We start from the raw sequence: 16,333 nt of genomic DNA on the forward strand, positions 1-16,333 counted from the left end.
TTCCTGGTTTGAACCTTCCCCCCCCCCCAATTCTTTCTCTGACTCGTACATTGTAACACAAATTCATTTAAACAAATTGTGTACAAAGAAACCTTGATAATCCACTAATCACTAATATTTTTTTGCACCCCCCCCCCCGAACAAAAAGCACAGTGGCACTGGATACAGCCCTGAGTGGTAACCTAGTTAGCAAAGTAGCGGTACTAGGAAATTAGCTCACCAGGTAGACATTCGATAAACATCACGTAGACCCGTATAATACAGTTTTCATTCAAAAGTATTGGATTAGTATGGAAAAATTATAATAACAGCATGTGAGGCTAATTACCTGTAGAGCAAATACATTTAGGTATAAAGCACTAATTTAACTATACCTGACCTTCATAGAATGAAAATACGCACGAGAGAACGCGCGATGGCTTCTGCTATACTAAGTTTAGATGATGGTTTCGTTCAGCTGAATGAACAAAATTTCGCATTATCGTCCACTTTATGAAAACCGGTAAGGAACAATTTCATAGATTCACATGACGTATTCTATTGGAAGAGAGTCTCAAAGCAGTTGAGATTCTACTTTCTAGGGCTATAGCGAAGAAAGGGTCAAGATAACTAGACCAAGTTTTACTGCTGAACCATGACAGGTTTCCAAACATTGGGTACTTACGTATTCTACGAGAAACACTCGAGAATTTGGATTCCGGAGATCAGATAGAACAATCAGTTTGCAATGCATAGTGATAGAATATAGTGTCTCACCATGGATGTTCAGATCAAGATTTCGGGTTTGCCAAGGACCAAAGAACAGGCAATTATATTTTTCCAGGATAAGAGGTTGTTGCCCAAAACAAAACAGTTCGTCAATGGACACACCATGACTTTGTACTCTTACGAGAAGCAACATCTTTGGAAGTGTAACCTAACCTAACCTTCATTAACATTAACCAAACTTCACTTCTCGAATGTTTCTCGTATAATACATAAGTACCAACATTGCGCTTTTCGGCCATCCTACTAAAATTTGGTTGTCCCTAAATCTAGAGGAACAGGGTTTCCATGATAGGGCGTAAAGAGTAAAGGTTTGAACAGATTGGGGATAAGGTTGTGTAGCTGACATTATCTCAGCTGGCTTTGTGTTATAATGAGATGTTAGTAGTAGGCTACACTAATATTTGTGCTAGCCAGTCTTGTGAATGAGTTATAGTCTTTTATGTGGACATGGTCTGTGCATATTATATTCGGTACTCTTGCATTATATGGGCCTTTCTAAAAAGTCAAGTTTGGTTAATGCTAATGAAATAAAATAAATTAGGATGAATATATAATAGTTTAGAAACAAACTTGGGCTATATATTTGAAAATTTGGGGGTGGAGGTAAAGCATAGCATATATTAAATACATAACCTAACCTAGGTACCTTCCCCCTCCCTTAAACCCCAAAAAACATAAACCCCCCTCCAAAAAAAAGTTTAAATATCGTGTACGCAATAAAAACCACGCTATCATTGTGTTACTCTATTGCGGTTAACCCGTCAAAAATAGGTTTTTCGTGACTGGTTTCCTTGTAAAGGCCCATATAATGCAAGAGTACCTTATATTCTTCTATTAGGCTACACACAACACTTCTTATCTGTCATTTCTTGTTATTCTTTTATATTTATTATTTTTTTATGTTCTGTTTATTATTGTTTCTTTTTGTGCACCTCTAGCACAGTTTATAGAATTATCCAGTAAGTTTATCGCAGATCATTTCTGGTCTTCATTCTCGGTGCGAACAAAAAGCTCCTCCCACTTATTTCTGCATTAGCGGGTTAATCTGTTTCCGTCAATCAATGAGAAATGGCTACAAAGTGCATTATTTGTAATAGCGGGATTCCACTCGTTTAGCGTCAAAGACAAAATCTGACTTGTATACCCGTGAAAAGATCTAATGCCGCTTATGTTTATATCTGCAAAAACGTTCTCTGGAGCACTCTCACCTTGGTCCGGGTTTTTATAATGGGTGAGATAGGGAATGATCATACTGCTAATTCTATAAACTGTGACCTCTAGTGTAGATGTCTTAGGACCATGTCGGAAAAGTATATTGGTGATGTTGATTGAGCATGATACCTCTCTCTGGCTTGGTTAACGGTGGCTGATGGTGTGTGTGTTTTTCATTAGTTGTGTTTTTCCTCTCTTTGGACTTCCGGCCACAGAGCCTTGCAGGGGGATGATGTATTGTGTATGATGGTGATTTTTTTCTTTTTTGTTCATTTTTTTTTTATTAAAAGATACTTCTAGATAATTCCAAATCTTCACCTGTTTTAGCACAGAAGTTTCTAAAATGGGTGACGGAGCTTGTTTTGTCAGCAAACTGCTGTGTCCAGCACCTCGGTCTTCAACTTCTTCAGATATAGATATCCTTTTTGTTGATTCGTTCTTTATATTTGTTTGAGCAAGTTTTTTTCGAAAGTAAATTCGGTACAGTTGCGCTTAATGGTACACAGCGCTATAGATTGTCGAAGGAATGCAGTGATTGAGACCCGTAAAGTGGGTAATTGCTATCTAAATATATCGAAGAGCGTGGTTTCTCATTGAATTTACAATATTTAAACTGTTGTTTTTTTGGGGTTTAGGGGGGGGGAAGGTACCTAGGTTAGGTTAGGTCATGCATTTAATATATGGTATGCTTTATCACCACCCCTACCCCCTAATATGCAAATATATAGCCCAAATTTATTTTTAAACTATTATATATTCATCCTAGTTTTTTTTATTAGCATTAACCAAACGTGACTTCTTTCGTGTGTACCATTAAGCGCAACAGTACCGTAAATTCAAATATTTGTACGTCGAAAGGATAAAAAATTTGCTGTTTTGCTTTTAATTTTAATTTTATGCTGAACAGAAATCTCAAAAAAGCACAACACAAATTTGAATAGTTTAAAGAGTATTAGGCATCTACAGATTTTTTAATTCTGCAAAGATTTTCCCAACAAACATTGATTCTGGTAAGTAAAATTAGTTATATAAGGAAAAATAGTCTTACCAGAAAAAGGGGCTGAAAATTTTCAACCACCTTCACCTCGCAAATACTGCCCCCCCCCCCACAAAAATATCTTTCACCTCATAGGTGAGTATAAATCTCAGTCTAGCCTACTTCTATTGCCTCAATAATGAAGACAGATATAAAAAATTAAGAGAAAAAAAGCGGGTTTAATTTAAAGAAAGCAGTGGAACAAAACGAAATATAAAAAAACTTTAAATAATAAATAAATTTAAATATTTCGAATCCACATCTGGTAGCCTTTCTCAACTTAATTTCTCTCATTTCTTCTCTTAATTTTTCGGTAAATTTGTCTAACAAATTATTTAACAGTGTAAATAAGATGTTTTGACATCGCTTTGGATTCTTTATTTTTGAAAATATAAGAAATAGTAGGCCTATAATCGGTCACTTCTGCTCGCTTATATCTCCCATGTCTAAAGGACTCTCTTCTTGTTTAGAACAATAAATCCTCTTAGAACAATAGTTTCCTCCTCCTAGAAAAAAAGGATGAGTCCTCTTAGAAAAAAATCCTCTAAGAAAAAATAGTATTGTTTAGAACAATAAATCCTCAACAATAAAATTCAAGTTATGGTTAGGATTTAGAAAAAGTTTTAGTATTGTGGGATTTATGAGCATGCTGCAGAATAAATTTTCTGTTGAATTTCTGTCAGAGATATGACGTCAACGGCCCTGAAATCTTTTATAGCCAGCCATATAATAATATGTTTCCCTAAACGCAAGGCTGCATTCGATGGAAGGTTTATGGGTTTGAATCCCCCACCCCAAAAAATGTCAGTCCGACACGTAAAAACGTAATAAAATATATTAAAACACATTTGATGTATGTTTTAAAGTTTCCTTTGTATTCCCCTCCCACAAGAAATTCCCCCGAACCAAAATCTTGGATACGACCATGTTTAAAAGCTATAGAAACCTCCCTGAGCTTTTTCTAATTTCCAAACAAATTTGTTCTCGAATTTTTAAAACTTAGCTCTGATTACCTGAATGACAAAAGCACACACAGAAGAATATTTTGAAATAAAGCTTTTGCTGTCGCTGCAAATCCAGCTGAAACTCTGGGGGGAATTTTTTTCTGTCAAAGTCATCTGTTGACTCCTTCTAGGAGAGGTCACTGCATGTATAAAATCTAGTCGTTACTCAGGGTAAAGGACAAGCCCCAAATATTGTCCTTATTACCTTTAGGGGGGAATATCAAGCATTATTTCGATCTCCACATCTGTCTAAAACCCTCTCTGAAAGGGGACATATCTTAAATTTAAACTACTGGTTCCCTCAAATGAAGATAAAACCTTGTCAGGGTGAGGATAGTGACGTATCCGAAACAATAAAAAAAAAAAGAAAAAAAAAAAATAATTTCACTATAAGCTGGCTGCGAAGATGGTGCTAATGTATTATACCTGACACAGTCGAGAAGTCTGCTAAATGTTAAATCTGAGAAAACCGATTTCATAGCCACAAAGACAAGTGACAGGTGACAGAATGCATTGGACTTGTATAATCTGGGCTATATATTGGCACATTAAGGGGGTGGGACGAGACTTTTGCCTGATTTGTGGAAGTATGGACGAGAGTGTGGGTCATGCGATGTATAATTGAGTGTGTTGAGAGATGAAGAACATGGAAAGTCTGAGTTTGATGAGAGATGGCTGGTGAATTTAATACAAGATTTTTGTTTTACAAGTATAGAAGATTAAGGACGATTTCTCAGGTTGGCAATGGAGCACAGAAGTAGATTTTTGTAATAAGTGTTTCTCTTTGTTTTGTGATTTGTGTTTTTCTTTGTTCAATGTGATGGTTATGTTATGTTTATATAATGACAGTTATTGAAAAGAGAATTTCTTTTTTGTTTCGTATTGCCAGACCCTAGGGCTTTTAGTGCAATAAAACTTACTATAGGAATTGAAAATCGGAATCATGTATGTTTGGTCTTGCAGTTTTTAAGTCATGACAGACATCATACCTATGTTCATTTATTTTATCTGTAAGCCCGTTTGCGTAAATGCAAATTTTATATAACATAAGAATAAAAATATATCTCTTTGAGAAAAAGTGTTTTTTAAACCTTGCTTCAGAGGAGATATTTAAAATACGTACTGCAAAAGAACATTTATTTACAGAATCTATAAAATTGGATTCTGAATTTACACCAAGCAATTCATTAGAAATGATGGAATATGCTATAGGTGCAAATTAAGTTTTCACTAGGGTGCTTTTTGTGTGCCTTAGAACAATGTCACCAATAAGGACTAGCGTACAAGGGCTCACATTGGTGGAAAACTGAAGAAAAATCCTTACATTTTCGTGAATTAGCGCCCTTGTAATTTCGATGTTTTGGACTAGATGTTAAATTTGAAAATCCCCATGTAACAAAACAAATAGGAATGTATGTCAATAAATTCTAAACGCAGAGGAAAAGATTATTTAGAATCTTTATACTTGAATTTGGAGCACATTTATTCCTAATATTAGTACTCCTAATCTCCATTATATTTACACAAATGACTTACTACGATGATTACCTCCTAATGACAACTTAGCAGTAGTTTCCTGGTTAATTTTTGCGGGCTAATTTTGGGGCACAATCACACTATCCTTCAGATAAAACGAAAAAACAGTAAAAAAGAGAAAAACGAGGGTTTTGAAAGCCAGTAAAAAATATGGACTAAAATACAAATATTTTGGTCAAGATCTCCGCTTGACCGTCATCAGTGTACCGAGATAAAATAAAAATTGCTAATAAAAACCCAAGGATACTATAAAAAAAATCCAAACTTTAAAACAAAGCACAACTAAAATTTGAAGACCCTTTCCATGTAACGGTGAAAGAGTAACTGGTCTGTATAATCCTCGTTTTTCTCTTTTTTACTATTTTTTTGTTTTATCATGATTAGCCAGTGTGTTTTCTGAAATTATTTACTATCCTTCAGTGTGCACATCCATAACTGTTTCTGTTGGGTTTTTCTTCTTTTTATGTTAAAGTGGCAGAATTGCTATTTATGAGAACGCAATCGGTTTTATAATTTATGTTTAAATATAAAATCACTTTAACATTAATTGTGTATCTATATGTGTGTGCATGTATGAAAGTACTATTTTTAAGGTGTTGCTTTCATGCTTACGCGGACTCAGCATATGCTCGACAACTGGAAGAAAATGAGGGGGAGAATGGAGACAGTGCTTCTGTAGCGGAAGCTTATGTTGCATTGGATAGCATCGAAAAAGTTCAAGAATGGCGAAGCTCTCACAATGGCCAGAATGGATCAGCGGCCCCTTTAAATGGAGGTAAATATTTTGGTTTCTACGTCAGCATGTTTATGTATGTTTACCATTGTTAGCCTATCATAACAGGTCCAAAATTGGGCATGCTCGTCCTCTTTTGGTTGCAGCCTCAATGACATAATTAACTCTATCATGCTCAAAAATTTAACCTCTAAAGTGGTCGACTTATCTCTCAAGCAGCATAAAAAATAAATGTCTTTTTTTTTGACGACATGTCGATACATAAACGGCGATTTGTCGATAAATGACGATATGTCGATAAATGACGATATGTCGACCTTAAATAGGTAAGTAATTTGGTCCATGTAACTAGTATGTTCACCTGTATCCACCATTAAAAACCTCTTATTTTATCGGTTTGTCTTAGAGGTCTGTATGCTCCAATATAGTGCTTTAAAAAAATCGATCAGCAAAGACTTCAATTTATGTCGATACCCTTTCAAAGCTCAGTCACTTCAGAAGCATTTGGAAATGGGAACTAAATTGGTATTCTATTTCTCATTCAACATCCTTTTGAAGAATTTTCCAATAAGATACATCCTAGAGTTGAAACTTTTATATACCCAGAAAGGGGCTGAAGACCTCTTCCCCCTCTCCCAGTAAACTCTTGTTATAAAAAAAGTAGTTATAAACATTAAAGATAAACCAGTGTTATATTAATTATAATAGCCAATTTTGAGTTTGGACCCAAAAAATGTGTAGGGCCGACTCTAAAGTAAAACAATTTGTTTTAGTACTTCCCCCCTCCCTCCCCAATAAAAGAACAGCTCTCTGGGCTTGTTTTTGCTGATACAACGAATCTGTCTTAGCATCGCTCGAATTGATTACAATTGTATTGAAAATGCATTAGAAACGAGTAAATCAATTTAACAGGATAATAAAAAAAGAATAAAAAAAAAAACTTGCTAAAGCAAAAATAATAATGAAAGTCAGAGCATTGTCGCCTTTATATTTTCATCATAATTATAAATGGAAAGACGGTGTCGTCTAAAAACATATTTTCGCATTCATTCTTCCCCAAGAATTGTATCTGATGAAAAATCTTTCCAAAAGCGTGAAACTTTCCAAAAGCGTCGTCAGAAATCAGTTCCCATGTGCGATATTCTCTCAGCAGAAGTAGTCCATAGAAGCTCATCTTTAATTCCTTTAAAATGTGTTTTAACCGTTTTATGCGGTAAATAGTGACTTATAAGACTAGGCGAATATCATCACCATTACTGACCTTGTAAAGCCTGCGCAAAAAGTAACAAAATTATAATAGAACATTATTCACATTTATATTCTTGCCACAATGGTGTACCAGCTAATTAATACACTTTTCATGAGATTATTAACCTCCTAGACTCCAAACCCTTTGTTATAGGGTGGAGGCGGGAGAGTTAGAGGTAGGCCTACCTCCGTTTTGTGTTTAAACCACAGTATATAAATAATAGTATAAAGATAATAAGATATAAATGTATAAAGCTAATATTAAATATTATTATCTTTATACGGTGGTTTAAACACTGAATGCAAAACCAGTTGAATGGTAAGATCCAAGGGCGGATCCAGGATTTTTTTCGGGGGGGGGGGGTTACTAATTTTTGACTCAGTTTTTGACTAATTTTACTGATTCTTACCTAGGTTTTACTAATTTTCGACTTATTTTCGATTCGGTCAAAAATTTCGGGGGGGGGGGGGTTCAAACCGGGTAACCCCCCCCCCCTGGATACGGCCTTGGTAAGATCCCCCCTTTTTTCTTTGGCATGAAAATAACTTAAGGAGTAGGGACATGCAGGTTATCCTATCAAACAGTTCGTGGTAACGAACTGTAAGTAATGAGCGACCTGGCTCAATAGTAACCGAAACTCTAAAAAACGGAATTTTGATACCAATAGATACATCACAAGAATCAGATTTTTATGCTGATTTCAAATATATAAGTTTCATCAAGTTAAATCTTACCCATCAAAAGTAATGTGCCTGAGAAAATTTGCTTTATTTTAGGAAAAAGTAAGAAACAGCCCCTAAAAGTCATAGAACTTTAATGAAAATCACACCATCAGATTCAGTGTATCAGAAAACCCTACTGTGGAAGTTTCAAGCTCCTGTCTGCAAAATGGGGAATTTGTATTTTTTGCCCTAAAAAAAAAATCACGGATCACGGTCCCCTCCTCAACGCCTCGCTCTTTACGCTAAAGTTTGACTTGGTCTCTTTCACAACTTTATTTTTTTAAACAATAAAAAACTTTAGCGTAAAGAGGGAGGCGTTGAGAAGGGGACCGCCCCTTTCATGTACGGAACAATTTCTGTTCGTTTTAAGTTTTAATGTCGCTCCTTATTTTCAGTTAAAAAACTTGTTTTTTTTTATTTAATAAACCAAAGAAACGTCTGAAAACGTTGGGAACATAAACTATGCAACAACCATATTTTCTGAGACAGTGACACGGTGCCTTGTAGCGTAGGGCAACGTTCGTACACAAAAAGATGATGTCAACCCCACTGAGCCATCTCCACGCCAAAATGAATTGACGATGGACGTCTTGAGTGACAAAACGATACAAAGAGGAAACATACATACATACAAACATAACCTAGCCTAAATGTATTTAAAACCCGTGTGGAGTGAAGAAGCAGTGTAACATTTTAAGTGTTTCAAATTGGATGAGGACTATGTTGAAAACTAGTTTAAGAGTGTATACTTAAGATGCTACGTTAATAAAAATTGCTTCCCTCATTTTTTACCCTGTTGGCGTGTTGACTGTGTTTTGATAGTACTTGTGTTTTACGTTTTTGACTGGGTGACATTAATGGTTAAATAATATGGTGAAACAACTTTTTTAACCGTTGTATATGATTTTTTTGTACATGATACAAGTTATGTTAAAACTACGTAATTCAGAATTTGTTGATCACGAGATAATGTATGGAACCGGTTTACAAAGCTGTAAGAATCCTTCATAGAACCGGTTTTTATACTTGAGGTGTGGTTTATCCTTTCTTCCATCTTAAGAAAAACTTGTTGACTGTAAATGATCAAAATATTGGAAAATGGGATATAGTATATGGTTTTTTTTTTTTCAAAATGCCAAGGCATAATTGCTGCTTGGAAGCTAGACAGAAGTCACAGAATCAGAAAAGTCCCTGAATGCAAAGGGAATGGCTCTAGGTTGGTTAGCTGCTTCCAGTGTTTCAAATTTTTTAACCTTTTTATTAATTCTAAATAGAGCATAAACAGTGATTTTGGACTTGTTTCGGTGACTGCAATCGTCCAAGGAATCGTCTGATTTCTTAAAATAGTTATATAATGACCTTTGAAACTCCTCGGAACTTCCAGATATTTGTAAAACATTTGGTATCATTAAAGATGTCACTCATATTTGTATTTGTTTGTATGTATATGATATTTGTATTTGCAGGCTGCTCATCAACCCCATTTTATTGAAAGCTTCACTCTTTGTTCCCTGTCACATTCTTAAAGTTCTTTCAAACCTTTCCCTTCTATAATCAAGGACGCTGCTTTTTTCTTTTGAATACTGCGGGATCGGGTGCTCTACTGTGGGTTGAGAAGCACAATTATTAGCAGCCCACAGTAGAGCCAACATCCATAAAATATTACCCAACCATCTTAATATTTATCATGGATGCAGTGATCGATGCAACCTAGTTAGGACCGAAGTTCAGCCCATAGTAGCCGGAAATTTGAAAAAAAAACTGTTTAAAAAGCTATTAAGTGAGAAGTGTATTTTGACAGGGGACCACGTTTTTCGTGCAGCTCTTTGTTTTATGCCCCACCCCCCTTTTGATTGATCGTGTTTGGATGTACTGTTTGTCCTAGACATTTGGGCGGGTGTTTAAGGCCTTGTTAAATTGCTTATCTGTTAAATTTACTTACGTAGGAAAACAGTTTTTTCTTCTTTGTTTTTATCACCAAATCGCGTTAAACGCGTTACATACCTAAGCGAGTACCTAAAACTAGCTGTAGACAATTCTTATGGAAAACCTCTTTCACAGTGATGGTTCTGGCCTCTCTTGCGGCCGGGGTAAAATCTTGATTAGTCCTCTGTCTCCCAAAATTTTCAGGCCAGATTTAAAAAAATATTTCTGTTTATTTGAATCTAAATTTTATTACTTTATTCTCTACAACATTATTAATTATCTCGACATCCTGTAAAATACGAACAGGTTTGAATACAGAATATCCCAAAAAACATTAATATTAACTAAATTCGGTCTACTTACTTCTAATTTCAAGAAATGGTGATGAGGATATGGGAAAAATAGAAATTTGAATTTAATTTGTTTTTACTTATTGCCAACTGCGCCCTCTACTTCATTAGAAAAAAAAAATCAAAAATTATAAATGATTATAGCCGTTAGATTATTTATTTGACATTTTGCACCTCTAAAATTTCTGTGCCTAGGGCAAGTGCTCCCTGTAAAACCACCTCTGACCTAGAATAATATCCCTAAGCAATTTGAAGTATCTATTTTTTAAGCAACATTTGAAAGGGGTCATTGCTGCAGCCGCTTTAAATCTGATCTTAGTTCTAAAACTGTTCTCCTTATTCCATTTTTCATCCCCGAAAAATATTTTTTCTTTGCTATTCTTCTTCTCATATTCACTAAATCTGCCTTCCCTACGAATAATGAAATGTTGGTAAGGGGAATTATCAACTGGATCATTTTTTCTCTTTAGCTGAGATATTCCATTAAATTTTATTTGAGTGATTTTTTTAAGCATTAATTAAATATAATCTTGCCCCCGGGCTCTCCAAACCTCAAAAATTCATTTATTTAGGAATACTTTTACAAAAGAAAATATGTAATCCAGTTTTTAATTAGCTTAAAACTGAAAGTGCATATTTTTCTTTCCCCCATGGTAGTGACTTTAATGGTAGTATTTACCGTATTTTGAAGAAAAAAAATGCAAGCTATAATAACCGACAATTAATATTCCGTCTATGTTCCTTAAAATTCACAAACCATAATTACTGCGCTCTTAGACTTCAGAGGCCAACAGTCATATTCAAGTTGTCTAAGAATTTAACCTACTTTTGAAGGAATTGTCCTATTGCATGGTTGCAGCAGTCGCTGTAACTTAGGAAAGAGCAAAACACGGCCTATAGAAATAGAGAATCCATAAATGCACTTTGAAAAAGGTTTTCTAGCGAGAGATTTTTCATTTAAAGCTAATTCAGTTATTAACATATACGTGTATCTCAATAGTTAAAGATTATTGAGAAAACAAGTTTTTTTTTTTTTTTTTTTTTTAATATAACTTGACACTTCTTGAAAATCAAAGCAGATCGAGGTAAAACTGAACCATGGAAATTACCATGATTAAAAACCCTGAAATGGTGGTTTAAGCTCCCCCCCCCCCCAATCTTGAAAATAAGGCTATTTGCTTTGGTTGCAGTGATTTGTCTCCTTCCCCCACCGTTTTTTAGTTGCAATAGAAACCTGAATTGCTTAAGGATTGTTCTGGGTACCCGGCTGATTGACCGTATTTCAACAATAGGCTATACGAAAAATGTGGTTCAATACCGCTCTCTAGGGCTATAATGAAAGAAAGGTTGAGGTGGTTAGGGCACATTGTGCGGACGAAGGATGACAGATTGCCGAAGATTGTTCTTTTCGGCCAACCATCTAGGGCTAAACGGAAAGCAGATCGTCCCCGTCTGGGGTGGGAGGACGTCATAAAGAAAAATTTAAAGGAAATGGGAACTTTGTGGGCGGGTTTAAAAAGGGAGGCTTTGAATAGATTGGGGTGGAGGAGGAGCGTGCGTAGCTGTGTTGGCCTCAGGCGGCTTGGTGCTGCGGTGAGTTGTTAGTAGTAGTAGTAGTATAAGGTGTAACATGCCCATGTTTTTTTTTACCGAGCCCTCTCTGTGAAAAATTAACGAATTCTATAATTTCGGTCCATTGCCCATGGGGCTGTGAGAATCGTATCATTGTAGGCATAGGTTTAGGACCTTTTGACAATTCTGATTGTGATCTAATGCTAGCATACGGAGGCAAGTGGTGTTTTGGAGATCAGGGGTCCGTTTGAATCTCAGATCATACATATTTCGGTACTTGTGTCTTATAGCCACCATACTCAAGTTCTGTCGAGAAGTGAAGTTTGCTTAATGGTTTGGTTATACATTAGGCTATACATTTTAACATCCATGGTCAGGCACTATTTCCTATAACACAGATCGCAAACTGAATGAATTTCAGCCCATGGTCTGAAAAACTGGTATTTTGTTTTATTTCATTAGTATTAACCAAACTTCACTTCTCGACAGAACTTGAGTGTGGTGACTATAATACACAAGTACCCATGTTTCAATTCGTTGCAAGATTCTAGTTTTAGCAAGGTTTTAATAGCCGATAATTAATAAGGGATTAATAGCATGTCAAGTTGTTTTTAAAAACCGGTAAATCATAATTACAAGAACTTCAAATTACCGCAACCACACGTCGATCATCTTGAAGTTGTTGTGAATTTAACCTACTTTTGAATGATCTGCAGTATTTTTTTCAAGAGCTACCTTAGAAACCGTAAATACAGAGAAACCGAAAATTCACTTGTAACCTAGATAAGAATCAACGAATCAGCATTCGCTTCGGGGAGGGCTTTAGAAAAGAATAGTTTAAGAACATGAGATGAATGAAGGAATACATTTTTTTTTGCAAAAATACAAAAGCTGGGGTATTGGACCAGATTACATTCTCTTGGACTTTGCTAGTTACTTGGACGGAATTATCAGGAAGTAGAAGCAACTTATACAAACTAAATCTTAAAAAAAGATCAAGTTAAATGAAGATTTTCAACGATATTTTGAATTATGTAACAAACCAAATGTTTTAATTCTAACAGGCTCTGTCTTCTTTTTATTAGCTCCAAGTTTGACACAGCAACAAGTAAATACATCAGCGGGTAAAAAAGACGGGATTATTTGGTTTCCCTTTCTGGCAATCGTCTAAGGAATAATGTGTGCCTTGTGAAAATAAACAAAAAAATAGACCAAAGGAATTGAAGCACACTTTTTAACTGGAGAGTTTAATCTTTTTAATCTTTTTAATCTTTGTTTTAACAACTTTTAACTCCTCTTTTTCTTATTGCTCTTTTTCTTATTGCCTTTTTCTATTGCCTTTTTAGACCTTTCAAAATGTGTTCCATTTCGCTTTCGTCAAATCTTGGGCTATTGAACCAATGGTTTCTACTGTCTTCCAAAGAAAACAGAATACGTTACCTGGTCGCATTGTAATTCAAGTAATCCTGAATTACATAAGTATGACATAATCTCTATTCAGATAATTCTGAATGATAATGAATACCTGAACTGCATTAGGGTTGGGAAAACACGGAACCAGTAATACTGCCTCAAGGAGAAAAAGAGACGCAACTTCACTATACCTCTGTCTTAGAGTGTGCTCTAATTTCATTGGATTATTTTTTGTGATGGCAGTCATATTATTTTTTAGCCCAATCACATTATTCCTTAGGTATATTTTAGAAAAGAAAGCCAAAGAACATGACCTTCTGGGATGCTACCATTTCATCTAACTGTCACAAGCACTAAACGTCATTTCGCCGACAAAGAAAATCCGTCCGAACATCGATACGTCAGGACATCGACAGTCATAACATCGAAACGTCAGGATATCGACAGTCACAATCGCTACCCGCCAGAACGTCGACAGTCATAACATCGAAATATCAGTTCATCCACTGTCACAATCACTAGCCGTTAGAACAACGGTAGTCATAACATCAACACGTCATAACGTCTAAAAAAGTTTTGGATGTTATGACTGTCGATGTTCTGACGGTTAGTGGTTCTGATGGATTTTCGTTATGAATTTTTTTAGATGTTATGACGTGTCGATGTTATGACTGTCGACGTTCTGACGGATTTTCGTTATGAATTTTTTTATAAGTTTTTTATAATAGTAACAAGTATATAATAGTTTAGAAACAAATTTCGGCTATATATTTGCACATCCGAGGGGTGGGAGTAAAGCATAGCATATATTAAATACGTAACCTAACCTAACCTAGGTACCTTTTCCCCCCCCTAAACCCCAAAAAAACTAAAGTTTTAAAATTTTAGATGTTATGACGTGTCGATGTTATGACTGTCGAAGTTCTGACGGTTAGTGGTTCTGACAGATTTTCGTTATGAAAGAAAATTTTTATATTATGACGGGTAGCGATTGTGACTGTCGATGAACTGATGTGTCGACGTTCTGACGGGTAGTGATTGTGACTGTCGATGTTCTGACGGAATTTTTGTCGATGTTATGACGGAATTTTTGTCGATGTTATGACGGATCTTTTCGATGTCCTGACGGTAGTGGTCCTGACTTGTCAATGTCCTGGCGCCTTCCCGACCTTTTTACTTGTTGTTGCATTTGCCCGCGGTTACCATGTCAAATATTCAGCCAACAAAAATTACAGCGTATCTGATTTGTTGTTTTGCAATAAATTTTAAGCCACGAAATGTTTTGTACTGTTGCATTTGCTGGTACCCACGCGAGAAGTCAAGTTTGGTTAATGCTAATGAAATAAAACAAAATATGATGAAAATAGAATAGTTTAGAAACAAATTTGGGTTATGTATTTGCACATTAGGGGGGTGGGGTAAAGCATCGCATATATCAAATACGTAACCTAACCCAACCTAGCATAGGTACCTTCCCCCCCCCCCAAAAACCCCAAAAACCAATAGTTTAAATATTGTAAACGCAATGACAAACCATGGTTTACGATCCAATTCTCTATTGACAGATACCCGTTTGCCTAGTTTCCTTTTGCACAATATATCGCGTGGGTACCAGCTAATGCAACAGTACCAAAATTTTTTGTCACAACAATTTCTCAAAGTAAACTCTCTATTTAGCTTTGGTTGCTCTTAAACAAAATATTAGTAATAGAGAGAAAGGATGGATTTAAATCTACTTCCACAACTGAGCCATTACGAAAGTACCTAAATGAATTAACACACTATAGGAGGGTATTAACTTACTTTGTTGTTTCTTTTCTTTTGGTCTAACCTGAAAAACATAAACGGGAAATGGCATGATCATAGTTAGAAACATTTCTTATAAAATTTGTCCGAATTTAATTGAAATTTCAATTTCTTTTGTTTTTTATCATCTTTGCATGTTTTTGATACAAAATCAAAATTAGCCCCTTTATCTTGTTTTACAAGTAGTGGCGTTCTAGAACGTAACACATTTCTTTTGTTAGTTCTCAAAAGTCTAGATTTTCAAGTAGGTACCAACAGGGACTTACGCAGGGGGGGGGGCTCCGGGCCTGGGCCCCCTGAAATCTCACGATTTTTTTCATTTTCCCATAATTTTCTGATTTTTCTTGCAGAATAATGGGTTTGAAGGATTTGTCCCCCCCCCCGAAATAAAGTCCTGCGTACGTGCCTGGGTACCAAATACCGTTAATTTCAAACCAACATTAGTTGACTGACGAAACTCTCAATTAATTCATCTCGGAAATCTCAGCTGGAATTAAAGAAAGAAATATTAAAGACTGTATATTGACCATTGGTTATTGAATATAAGAATATAGGCTATTATATTTTCTTTGTATGTGTGTGTGTGTCTGTGTTCATTTTAACGTACCCATGCCGGAGTAACTTCCCGCGCCCCTCTAGCCCAACATCTTCTTGTTTTTTATTTATTTTGTGTATGTGTGTGTTGTTATTTTGTTTTTTTTTTCGAGGGGGGGGGGGTAATACAGTTATTTTTCGTTAGTATCATTATTCTGACAAGAAGCATTGTTTTATTTATGATATGTTCTACTATTTATATATCCAACTCAAGCGTGTATCCAGGATTTTTGTTGGGGGGGGGGCAAAAAAAACTTACATAACACATCAAAGATTTATCTATATGCTTTTTTGTTACTGTTTTACGAGTTGGACGAAAATTTCAGGCGGGAGGGGGGAATTCAAATCCGGTAATTCCCCTTGGATACGGCCTTGGCCCAACTTTAGGAGCTATGCTCTCCATTGGAGTTAA

The 16,333-nt window shown here is 35.6% G+C and overlaps 1 protein-coding gene across 1 annotated transcript in view; it reads left to right on the top strand.

The window, feature by feature from the left end:
• Positions 1-16,333, top strand: part of LOC148941946 (uncharacterized) — a 161,808-nt gene that overhangs the window by 65,702 nt on the left and 79,773 nt on the right. The window contains exon 2 of the mRNA XM_089103405.1: positions 6,150-6,331. Within this exon, the coding sequence (XP_088959531.1) occupies positions 6,150-6,331 (182 nt within the window). The remainder of the gene's footprint in view (positions 1-6,149; positions 6,332-16,333) is intronic.

Source organism: Artemia sp. Qi Xiang Cuo, chromosome 17 (assembly GCF_049724085.1).
Source record: "Artemia sp. Qi Xiang Cuo chromosome 17, ASM4972408v1, whole genome shotgun sequence".
Taxonomy (NCBI): Eukaryota; Metazoa; Arthropoda; class Branchiopoda; order Anostraca; family Artemiidae; genus Artemia; species Artemia sp. Qi Xiang Cuo.